Here is a 12,860-nt window from a genome sequence, read left to right as displayed (position 1 = left end):
GAGATTGCAAAAGGTGTTTGGGATTACTTATAAAAACAACTTATTGACTTATTTTGGTTTGTAACTGGTAATATATACTTTTGAGTGTTTGGATAAACAACTTATACCGGTATCAAACCAATAATAAGGAGTTTTTTAAGAAGTTAAATTCTTCTAACTTATAATAAGTTGATAAGTCTTTGTGTATAAAAGCATAAGTTGTTTTAAATAAACAATCCCAAACACCCACTAGAATGTATTAAAACAAATTATTTTAAAGAAAAATAATGCATGCGTGAAAAAATATCGTCGGCAACCGATGGCCATCTATCATTTGCATACAAGTCATAAAACAAGTTGTTATATTTAGGGGTCGTTTATCAGATGCTAATTGGGTAAACACCAATATTCTTAAAAACGCGCAATGGCACCGAGTGAGGCGTAAACTTGCCGTTACGTTAACCTCCTTGGCGGGGGCATAAGACATGGAGCTCGTTATGGCGCGCCATGGCGTGTTATAGCATGGGAAAGAATTTGTAATTTTGAAAACTTGAATAGGAGTAAATGTGAACTTTATAGTTTTACGCAACGAATACTTAATCAACAAAATGAGGAAAAAGAAAAAGAAAACCCTAAATCATTTTTCAACATACAAAAATTATTGTTCGATTACTTTCATTACTTTAATTTTGTTGTTTGATTACCAAAAATGGACTGTAAACAGTGACTTACTTTGCATATTTCATATCATTTTTGTAAACTCTGTAAATATCAAATTATCAATTCATGGTTCTTCTTTTGTTTATTGTTTTATATAAATTTAAATTGTTAAAAAACTTAGGTGGCGTTTGTTTTTTAAGAGGTGCTGAAGTCTGAAGTCTGAATTCACTTTTGAATTTTAAGAGGTGGTGCTGAAGTCTGAAATCTGAATCAGTCAGACTGTTTGTTTTTACGTCTGAAATCTGAATCAGTAAGACTGTTTGTTTTTGTAAACTGAGACAAGCGACGTAAGGAGGCGATAGAAATAAGAGGTTTTAAGTGCTAGGGTTACCACTTAAAAATTTAGAGGAAATTAAGCGAATTCAGCTCTTAATTTGAAAAAAAAAAAAAAACAAACGATCTGAAAGTTCTTATGTCTGACCGATTCAGACATAAGAGGAGATTAAGTGAAAATTTGAAAAAAACAAACAGCCCTTTAATCATTATTGTTCAAGACACTTGCATAAACACACACACGTATACATACATAAATATACATTATATATAGATTTGTTGTCTTAAGCCACGCCTTAGAAAACATCATGGTCTAGTCATAACTCGTAAGGCTTGAGACTTAACCCCGTCGCCACGTTACGTTTCATACCGTTTAGAACCTTGGTAAGCACTTATAGTAACTTACCATACTTTGTGAGCATGACAAGAACCGAAAATCTTACCTTGTAAAATGCATGAGAAAGGACTTGAAATCTTACTCGTACGTTAAGTGAGAGTGGTGACTCTTACCTGATTAGCGCGAACCAAGTAAGAGACGCCTATCAACATACCATTTTGATGGACAATAATCTTACTCGTTGAGATAAGTGATGGCAGTGACTCTTACCCTGTAAACGCTAACCCAATTGGTCTTGATAAACGGTCCCTCAGTACAACTATTTTACAAGTTTCTGAAATTCCATTGGTGCTAATTACCAACTACTTTATATTACATATCCAGTACAATAACATTATTGGTTGCATTCACCAAATGCATTATTTTCCACTGAAAAGTAAGATTGAATATACGTAAGCCTTACCTATAATTTTAAAGATAGAGAGACACATTAAAATGCCATATTTAGGTGAATTTATAAACACTTGTCGTTTACCAAACACTTACCGGTAAAATTTAACACTATTAGTTACTTATCGGGTAAGATTTTAGTCCATCAAAACGACATTGTATGCAACAATTCACCCGGTAAGCACTTACCGTAGTAAGAATCGTCGCCCTCACTTACCGGGTAAGACTCATGGTCCTTGTCTCACTCTTACCGGGTAAGAGTCTTAGTCTTTACCATATTTATCCGGTAAAGTAATGTGACTTGATAAATGCTTACCCGAGTAAATGTTTAATTAACGGCCCCTGGTAAAACTAATATTAACATTGAAAAGTAGTTGTGTTACCCTAAAAGTACAATAACCACTTGTGTCCCCTCACTGCATCATGTTTGGAAGGTCACCAACCAAACCATTCAAATCAATTAAATGCATTTGGTACGATTGGATCTTGGGTAACATGTACCCATCAAAAAGGATGGAAAAAGGGAAAAAAAAAAATTAACCATTTGTGTTTTTTGAAATATATAATATTTAAATACGACAAATTAAATAAATAAATTTACATATTTTTCTCATATTTGGTGAGGTTAGAATCTCTGATCTCTTAGGATGCCAAAAACTCACATACTTGTCTGTATTTTGATTAATCTTGTAGACTCGGGAGAACAGCTAGGAAAGTCCACGGTGACCTTGCGGACTCGAATTGGTTATGTTTAAAGATGATCTTAAAGACTCAAGTCTTATTGTCAAAATTAGAAAGCAAGTTTTTTGAAAACAAAAAAAATGAAATTATGGTATTTCTCAGGGAAAAAACCAATTATCTTAAGATTTTGTTTAATAAAATTGGGAAAAAAAAGTATATATTGATTAGTTATGAGATATGTCATGCTATATGATTAAAAAGTGTATCGTTTTTAGACAAAATAACAATATTATATGAGTTATGGCTCATTTTTAGAACATTTCAATCACTCGGTGATCTCTCCTACGCATAATGATTATGACATAAAAATCAAAAATCAAGTTGATAGTGAATACATTGACAAAAAAACAAATTGGCATAATAATTTTCAAACCAATTTAAAAGTGTGATTAAAGTTATGTGTAAATCATAACTTAAAACTTGTTCTAACATCTCATTTTATGATATTAAATCGGATTGTGTATACATACATACATACATACATACATACATACATACATACACACACACACATACATACATACATACATACATACATACATACGTACGTACGTACGTACGTACGTACATACATACACACACACATACTGGGATCATGTGATACAAAGTTGTTTTCGTGAGACAAAAAATTTACACTTGAAACTTTATAGCGAAACATTGTGAAGGTAATCTTCACAGTGTTTGTGTTGTGAATGTTCGGCTTTTTTTACCTTTACAATATTTGTTGTGAAGTTTCAAGTGTAAAAATGTTGTCTCATGTGTCTCACGAAAACAATCTCGCTTCACGTTAACCCAACCCTATACACACACACACACACACACACACACATATATATATATATATATAGGGTTGGGTTCACGTGAGACCAAGGGTTTTTCGTGAGACTCGTAAGACCAATTTATGTTCATTGATCAACTTTATAATTTAATAATCTAATGGTCTAAAGTTGCAATATGGCAATTTTGTAATTATTGAGAATTCTCGTGGCGTTTATGAATGTTTAGATCTGACGATTGTAAATATAATCCAAGGGTTGATAATTGGTCTTACGGGTCTCACAAAAAAACTATTGGTCTCACATGATCCCAAGTCTATATATATATATATATATATATATATATATATATACACACACAAGAGAGGTAGTTTTATTTATAAATTCAGGCATTTGTACTAATCATACAAACTAATTAACTGAGATGTTAATTGAAATAATAAAAGTTCGTTTATTATGATTTGATTATTTATTGATTATTATTAGAGTTCATTAATTTGATTAACGCTTTATATAAAAGACATAATCGAAATATTCATTAAATTAAATATTAATTCGTTACACTAGATGAACAGTTGAAATTGGTTTGCAAATAGATAGAAAGAAAGGATATGGGAAACAAATGAGAACTAAGGGACCGTTACGTTTACTTGGGTAAGAGCTTACTAAGTTATATAACCTTACCAGATGAATGTGGTAAAGACCAATAATCTTACCGGTAAGAGCGAGGCTAGGAAAAGAGTCTAATCCGGTAAGTGAGAGCGATGACTCTTATCACGGTAAGCACTTACTAGGTAAATTGTTGCATACAATGTCGTTTTCATGAACTAAAATCTTACCGGTTAAGTAAATGATAGTGTTGAATTTTACCGGTAAATGCTTACTGGTTAAGTGTTTGGTAAACGGCCCCTAACACTACCTTCGTTCACAATCTTTTTTCTGTAGTTTTTATTTATATCCCATCATAAGTTTTTATATTTATAAATATGTTTTAAAATATAACCATTTTTATAAATTATTTTTTTATTGAAAAAATAAAACTTGTTGGTTTTAACTTTGTTGATTTTTTACTAGAAATAACAACAAAATGAAGATAAGATAATTAATGATTATTCAAGTATATTTAAATGACATATAGGTATATTTGTATGTTGTATATAGGTTGGATTCAAATAAGGGCATAGTGGACTTATGAGAATACGAGAATGCTTATATTATATGTGATCAAGAAGCCGTTGGTCTTGTGATATAATGACTTACACATGATGCGTTTGTAGAAGAAGATTGAATACAAACACAACAAATTTTCACTTTTTAGTTCTATATTTTGTATTAAAACAAAGAATTACATATATTAAGCAGAAGTTACGAAGGTAAAACCTGTGATCTTAAACAAAATAACTCGTGACAAAATTTGCTAATAGCTGGAAGGGATAAAAAGGAGTCTACTATTTCAGATATAAAGGACTAAGGGGCCGTTTACCCAAATGCTTACCCGGTAAGTGCTTACCAATAGGATTCAACATTATAATTTGTTGTGATACGTAAGATTTTAGTACATCCAAACATATCGAATGCAACAAGTTACTGGGTAAGTGCTTACTTGGATAAGAGTCGTCATCCTTACTTACCGGGTAAGACTCTCTATCCTTTTCATTGTTCTTACACGGTAAGATTCTTGGCCCTTCTCATGTTCATCAGATAAGGAAATTTATCCGGTAAGCACTTACCAAGTGAGTATTTAGTAAACGGCCCCTAAGATAGTTCTTTAGATAGTGACGTCGATTTTGCCTAAGAAAACTATCGTTCATAAGTTCTTTCAAAACAGGTGAGTTGCAACATATGACAATGACGACTTTTTTTAGCCATTATTGCATTAAATGACGCTTGCCAATTTTAACACGTGCTTTTATCTGATTTGTTGATCCATACATGCTTGTACACTTCATTTCAGCATTTTTGAAGTTAATGTAGACACTTGTTAACCCAACCAATCATTTTGTATGCAAAGGGAACAATAAATAAAGTATGATACTATTAGAATAATATTTTAAAACTTATTTTGGCTGACATGTTAAACATGTTCTCATACTAATATGAGTATTGGTAGAGTTGGTGAACTAAACTTGCTGGACAAATTTGCACTCCAATTGATTTTCTCTTGTATTGATCTTTTTTCGGCTAAATGACAAACTAATCTGTTTTGATGATAATCTTGACCTCACTTCAACTAGCTTTCAATTTTGTTGAAAGTTTTTTGTTCTTTGACCAACATAGATGACTTTTACAAAGGAAAATCCTATTTTATCTATTCTAAATTATAAGCTATAGATCAGATTCCAACCATAGATTAATTTATGAAGTTGGAACTTCGGATTTTTTAAATAACTTAGAATAAGATGTGGGTTCTTGAAAAATCAAGATGAAGTGACCATGAAGACAGGTTAATTGGATGGAAAATAATCAAATCTAAAAATTGATCTCACATTTCATTTAAACTATGGATCTGATGGTGACTAACATTCGAAATTTTGAACTTAGCAAATTCTTAAGATTCAGATGTTAATCCACTTGTGTCATATCTGATTGATGTTATATATCAGATATGTACATTACAAGACAAGAGATAAATTCAAACCTTATTGGTTTAGGTTGAATTCAATCAAGAATTATTTTAGATATAAGATCATTAACTAGTAGTTTTATTAAAATATATATCAAATCAAATATAATTCTCTAAAATAATAAAAATACAATAATTTATTTGTCGGCAAATTTTTTATTTAAATTTAAATATTCTTATATTGGTAAGGATCATACAACATTGGTGACATTGGTTTTATTCTATTTTAGGCCCATTTTTTTTTACCTTTAACATATTTTAAATATTTAATCATTTTTATATTATATTGTATTCTTTTAGAATTAACTAGAAGAATAATCGCGCAATGCAGCGAGATACACCGAGATAATATTTTGTTTTAGTTTTTTGTCTCTGTCGATATGATACGATTTCATGTGGTTTTGAGAAAACGATAATATTTATATTCATAAAAAATTTGAAAAAAAAATATATCGCTATTATTATCAAATTAACTATTTAAAATTTATGGTTCTTTATGTAGTTTTTTAATTCAATATTTTTATTATAATTTAATTTAGGTTTACTAACGAAGTAATTTATTTTTGGTTTAGTAATATAATTTTTATAAGGATAATAATTAAGTATTTTATTATAAGTGTAACTCGATGATTATCCTAATTGTATTTTAGATATTTTATATTTAAAATAAGATGTTTATCCTGTAGTTGATTATGTTTATCTGCAGTTAGTTACACAAATTCAAACATGAAACTTTAATAAGTTGTAATTACGCATGATTTACTTGTAACCTCAAATTTTAACTAATATGCATCAATAAACAGTATTTCATGCATAAAAAAATATTTTTAGGAGTATTTGTCAAATGCTTTATAATATAGTATAGATAAGGTATTGGAGTGACGTAACGGTTGAGGTCCTATCGTGATGGAGGTTGAACCTCTGTCATTATTAAGGGCGGAATATATTTTGGATTTTTCAAAAAACAGCAAACTATAAAAACATCAAATTCCTGAAAACATGTCATTTTTTAGCTTTTTTGATACACCATCTCTAACATTTATATCATATTTGCATTTATTAACCATTTACATGAATATCAAGCATTTCAACAAGATTTATGACATTTTTTTTCATAACATTTTACAACCGTTAAACTCTTTTATTATTACTAAGTATTTGATTGTCGCTGCGTATTGTTGGAATAAACCATTTATATATTGCTTTTATCGATTAGCTATGTTTAGTGGATAATATTACGTTCATTTCTAGATTAAAGGTTTTCCTTAGGGATATCCCCTAAGGTCGGCTTGCTCTGACCAAGACTTCGCTTTTTGCTCCGTCCATGGAGCGTACTTCCATGGTCGTGCCTCGTGGCACGRCAGCACCCGTACTATTGAAATGGTTATTTAGATTCATAGAATAGTTGAACCTGATATATGAAATGAATTTTCTATAAACACATGATACAAAATTATTTAAAATGAAAACATTAATTATTTGGTTTTGAATTGAGATTTGCATACTAATAAACCAATAAAGGAAATCTTTTATAAACGATCAAACCTATAAACAAGAAAAACAAATATCGTAAAACCATCAATTCCACTTTTTAATATATAATCTGTGTAAAACTTAGATCTTTTTGGGTAACAGTGAGTTTCGGATTCGTTTATACGTTCCGACTAATTCCCCCTACCCCTTACGAATTTATCTTGAATCGGGGTCTTTTGGCTTAACTTTATTCTAGTTTTGCCAAGGGAGCAACCCTATTTTCACGACCATAAAAATCTTAATAAAACAAAATGAAAATATTATGTTGTTTGTTGTTTCATGTATTACACATTTTGTGCGTGTAAAATGGAAGAAAACCCTTAACAAAAACAAGAAAACTGCAAGACAGTATGAGAAAGAACAGAGACCATATACAAGTTTGCAGGGAAATAGAGAATTTTGACATGAATCAAATGGATTCCACTATGCCCATTGAGTGCTCCTGACAAGAAGGATTTCCAAAACTGAAAGCAAAACCCTCAAACATTCATAACTTTCTTGGCTTTCAACATATCCGATTCCCTTCTTGTAAGTTTTACCTTTCTTCCTTGTTTCACTTTCCCTGTATCATTATATATCTTAGATTCCCCCTTTTAATCTGTATTTCCATGCCTTTTAAGTTTTTATTCATTCAAAGAAAAAAGACAGACCCCTTTTTACCCATCTGCAGGTACTACTCCATCTTTTTGTTCTTCAGTTTTGCACTTTTGTCAAATTAGGGTTTTGAATCTTTTTATATGGCTCCAGGTTTGTTTCGATTCAAATTTCACCCTCTTTTTCTTCTGTAATTCTTCGTTTTCTGAATTGGGTTTTTGTTATTTTGAATCTTTTTACATGTCCTCAGCTTTGTTCTCCTTGAAATTTCAGTTTTTTGTTGTTATTTGGGTCTTTTTGCCCTAAATTCTCCCTTCTCTCAACTTGGGTCTTGTTATTTCGGATCACTTTATCTTGCCTCAGCTTTGTTTCTATCTAAATTTCATCCTTTTTGTTTGTAATTATTTGGTTTGAATCTTTTTCATATGCCACGAGCTTTATCAAGACAGAAATTTGATCTCTTTTTCCATCTTGCCTCCTTTCTGTGCTCCAGTTGTTGGATGAATTGCATCTGTAACCATTTCTGCTTGACATCCTTGCAAATGAAAAAATTCCCAAAACAATACATATTCCTTGTTGGGGTTTTTCTAACTTCAATAGATGTTTTGATCCAAGTGTCAAATACAATGGTTAACCACAAGGGTGGTGCCTGATTGGTTTGAGCTTGGCTGCAAAGGTCAAAAGTATCTGGTTTGCCCAAGTTCAAATCCAAGGAGGAATAAAAATCCCCTTGTGGCCATGGAGGTTCAAATGCGGTGACTCCGGGCTATCTGCAAAGCAGGTTGTCGCCCTGGGATTAGTCGGCTTGGATACCGAGGTTAATCATAAATAAAAAGAATACAATGGTTACAAAAGTAATCCACTCTTGGATTGTTGCTTGAGCTATCATTTCTCACTTTCCCTTCTTTGAGAATACTATGTAAGGCTTCTGCCTTGTATTTACCAAAAGATCACTTCTTTTCATCTGGGTGCTAATGGTTTTGGCTTTCTTTAGAATATATCTTGATGTGTAATTAAGTAAATGTATTCAGCCTTCTGTTGTTATCTGAATTTATACTGAATTTCATCTTCAATTTGTTTTGCTGCTTGATCCATCTGTTGACTTAGAATAATCACTTCATTCTTGAGCTATTCATTTTTCAATTCACAGTACTTGTATCTTTGTCTTCATGATGGTTCTTAAAAAAATGAAAAAGAAACACAACATTGCAAGAACAGGCTATTTTCAACAAAAAATGGCATTTTTTTGCATTTAAATTCACACATGTGGTCCAAAATCAGCGATTCTCGCAAACTGTAGTGTTATTTTTGGTATTTTAATGGAACAATCAATGAGTGTATCATATCTTTGGTGTTCCGTTAACATTTTGAAGCTAGGAATTATGTCTTCCACAATTTCTTTTCATAATATGTTTATTGTTCTTTTTCTTGTATGGGACTTAATTTGAATTACGGTGGGGGGTTTCTTTGTTCAGGATATTGAAATATTTGGTGGGTGTTCTTATGGGGGATCATTTCGTGTTTTTGGTTGATCGGTTGCTCACAGAATCCACGTTGGAGGCTGCAATCGAAAGCAGAAACCCTTCGAAGCAGTTGGATCCATTGGGAAACGCTGAGACAGTTGTCGATTGTTCTTCTGATCATGTTGTCTTCACTCCGAGGAAATTGGTCGAATGCAGGATATGTCAGGATGAGGATTTTGATTTGAATATGGAGACACCTTGTTCTTGCTGTGGCAGCTTGAAGGTTTGCTATATCTTATTGTTTTGATTTTGTGATTTGACCTATTCGTGTTGCCCATCTACATTGAAATTGTGCTTTTAAGAGTGGTTATAGACACCAAGTTATTGGTTTATGTTCGAAAATGGTATGCTGGTTAGGGGTGGGGGTATTTGAGTTGAGCTAAGCCTGAGCTTGCTCGACTTGTGCAAAAGTTTGTAGGGTCGGGCTCAACTCATGGCTTTGTGAGCTCAAGAAACTATAGATTGGGCTTAGCTTGCCAAAAGCTCGATCCTTAGGTTGGCTCATATACGGCTTGGTTTTTATGTTTTATATGAGCTCAGCCTAGTGTTCATACCCGTTTTACTTTTTGTAGTATGCTCATCGCAGATGTGTTCAAAGATGGTGTAATGAGAAGGGTGACACCATGTGTGAAATATGCCACCAGGTGCTTACTCTCTCTTTGGCTTTCGGTTTTTTGGAGATCATTAATTGTTCTCAAAAGCTATTCATCGGTCATATCATTAGGTTTCGATAATAGATTCAGAAGCCCGTATGCATTGTAATCTTCCTTTCTAATGGCTAATTGCAGCAATTCAAGCCAGGGTACACAGCACCATCCCCCGTCTTCCGGTTAGGGGGTATTCCGTTGAATTTGAGGTATGCTTTCTATTCTTCCTCCATTTATGATTTGGAAGGATCAAGAAGGTTAGTTATATGAATAAAGAGGCAGAGTTTGAACAATAATCCTCGATTAATTGCTTCGTGAGCTTTTCAGGGGGCATTGGCAGATTGCGAGGAGGGATATGAACAATAATCCTCGATTAATTGCAGTAGTTTCGCCTGATCGTAGTTTCCTTAATCAGGAATACGACGAATATGCTGATTCCACTTCTAGAAGCGTCTCATGTTTCCGCTCAGTTGCTGCCATTGTATGATCTCTCTCCCCTTTCCCCCTACAAGACCCTCGGTTTCGGTAAGCATGACTTCTTTTTCTCTTGATGCTTGTGTGCAGTTTGTGGTTCTCTTATTCTTGCGTCACGCACTTCCTGTTGTCGCGAATGGAGGAGTGAATTATTCTTTTCCGATGTTTATGGTAAGATAAAATGCAATTTTCACTTTCTAGTTTACTACAATGTCTAGAAAATAGTCGGCTTTTGATTTTGCAAAAGGCCAAACTGTACTTCGCTCTGATTCATATTTTGTGTAACGTACTTTTAGAACCTTCATTTTGGCACTGAAGATGTGATATCTCAAACATTTAGAGCAAAGTATGTTACACAAAATAGGATTCAGATAAACGTATGATGTAATTTCAGGCATTCTCAGATTTGGAGATTTCAAACCGTATGTATCAAAATGAAGGTTTTGAGTGTACGTTACATAAAATAGGAATAAGATCAAAGTACGTTGCTTTTTCATACAATTTTCGGGGTCTTTTACGGGATCTCTACCCCTTGGGGTAGAGGAAATGCTGCATACATCCTAACCCCGACCCTACCTTGCATGGGATTTACTGGTTTTGTTTGGTTTATTTTACACTCGATAGTCAAGTGGTGATGCTTTCCAATTTCAGTTTCTAGATACGCTATGGGCTCTTTCTTAACAGGCATTCATCGGTTTTCCATTTGTTCTCAGTTATGGTTTCTACGAACTTCGGCAGTTATCGTACCAATCTATGTCATAATGAGAGCCATGATGGCTTTGATGCATCGGCGACGACAATTGGTGAGTAATTCCGTTTTCTTGTTTTTCCAAATGATGTCAATTCTCATCGTTGAACAACCAGTAAGGTTAACGTTACTTATTCATGAGCCGAAGGTCACTGGTTCGAGTCACAGGACCTGGACCGCTTTTTAGCACCGTTGGCAACCAAGTTTCAACAACCAGTTTCCATTTTTTACATGCTCTATTCGTCCCAAAATAAGTGTTCACATTTCTATTTTAGTTTGCCCGAAAAGAACTGTCCACTTTTAGAAGTAAGCGATTATTTTCCAATTCTACCCTTAATTATGAGATGGAGATTTCGGTTACTCTGTTATCAAGGGTAAAATTGTCGTTTAGTTGATTGAAAAGTGTAATAGTTACACATTTCTAGAACTGTGTGCCTTTTTTCATTGTGGACATTTATTTTGGGATGGAGGTAAGACGGTTCTTAACGGAATTCAAGAATTCTTCCTAGAGCCCACCAATGTGTGAGATATACTGGTTTGGTTTTATCGAAGCAAGTATTATCTCAGCCGATAACCCGGAGATTTTCATTTTGGCCCAACACTTTTAGTAAATTTTGAAGCAAACGTTTGTCCGATCATTCAACTATGGTTGTTTTTGTCAAACTGATTAATGATCTATTTACGTTTTGGCTTTGACCGTTATAGGCTTCTAATGCATCAACGTCAACCCTTTCTTCTTCCGATGAGGGAGAAGCAGGCATGACTCCTTTGCCACACGTCACTCGTGTTCGCTGATCCGTCTTGGCATGCGGCTTGAGCCACCCGCACCGAATAATTTAAGAAACGATGGTTGGTGTGTGTGGTGCACCCGCCGGTCAAGTCGTGGTCCTTGGCCTGCTAGCCAGAAACGAGCACCCTTCAACATTAAATCGATGTCTAGCATCTTAAACACGTATTTTTATGGCCGATTATCGGAAAATGAAGCAGCCTGAAGATAATTCTGTACTTTGTATAAATTATATGGTTTTCATATGTACATTTAATATCTACAAAGGTAATGAAGCAAAACACGAAAGATCTTATTTAAGGTTATTTACGTAAACGAGTCTTATGAAAAACCAATTGCTAAACCATGATTTTATGCAAAGGCGAAAGGCAAATCTTTTTTTTTTTCATACCGGTGAACAAAATAATTAACATACTATCAAAATAAAACAGAAGTATGTTTTCATTAAGAGTCTGTTTGACAGTTGCTGAATGGTTTGGTGCAGGATGATTAAATGGTCAGAATGATCAAAGAGGCTTTTATGATATAGTGTAAAATGAAACATGGTCGTTTGGTAATTGTTTATAATGAAATTTGGGCATGTAATGGTGTAGAGGGATCTAAGATATAAAATCATTCAGAGGGCTTTAGAACCATCAAGAGGCGGGCTTTTTTT

General features: G+C 33.3%; 1 protein-coding gene across 3 annotated transcripts; it reads left to right on the top strand.

Moving 5' to 3' along the window:
* Positions 1-7,805: 7,805 nt before the first annotated feature.
* LOC112527153 lies at positions 7,806-12,511 on the top strand. Of its 3 annotated transcripts, none has more exons than XM_025137606.1 (8): positions 7,806-7,960; positions 9,502-9,772; positions 10,122-10,193; positions 10,338-10,405; positions 10,524-10,677; positions 10,761-10,841; positions 11,384-11,473; positions 12,124-12,511. In XM_025137606.1, the coding sequence occupies exons 2-8, from the start codon at positions 9,530-9,532 to the stop codon at positions 12,211-12,213; spliced, it is 798 nt and encodes a 265-aa protein (XP_024993374.1). In that variant the 5' UTR covers positions 7,806-7,960; positions 9,502-9,529; the 3' UTR covers positions 12,214-12,511. The 3 variants fall into 3 exon arrangements, with proteins under 3 accessions (XP_024993374.1, XP_024993373.1, XP_024993372.1); XM_025137605.1 differs by lacking the exon at positions 12,124-12,511 and adding an exon at positions 8,103-8,179 and having other exon boundaries at positions 11,384-12,113; XM_025137604.1 differs by lacking the exon at positions 12,124-12,511 and having other exon boundaries at positions 11,384-12,113.
* Positions 12,512-12,860: the final 349 nt, after the last annotated feature.

Source organism: Cynara cardunculus (assembly GCF_001531365.2).
Source record: "Cynara cardunculus var. scolymus isolate 2C chromosome LG 15, CcrdV1, whole genome shotgun sequence".
In the NCBI taxonomy this organism is placed as follows: domain Eukaryota; kingdom Viridiplantae; phylum Streptophyta; class Magnoliopsida; order Asterales; family Asteraceae; genus Cynara; species Cynara cardunculus.
This window is presented reverse-complemented; position numbering and strand designations above follow the sequence as displayed.

Excerpts from the sequence above, each read along its gene's own strand:
- LOC112527153 (XM_025137604.1), top strand. The coding sequence starts at position 9,530 with ATGGGGGATCATTTCGTGTTTTTGGTTGATCGGTTGCTCACAGAATCC. Across the intron at positions 10,194-10,337 it reads TGTGTGAAATATGCCACCAG|CAATTCAAGCCAGGGTACAC; the intron begins GTGCTTACTCTC and ends GGCTAATTGCAG. Across the intron at positions 10,678-10,760 it reads TCCGCTCAGTTGCTGCCATT|TTTGTGGTTCTCTTATTCTT; the intron begins GTATGATCTCTC and ends GCTTGTGTGCAG.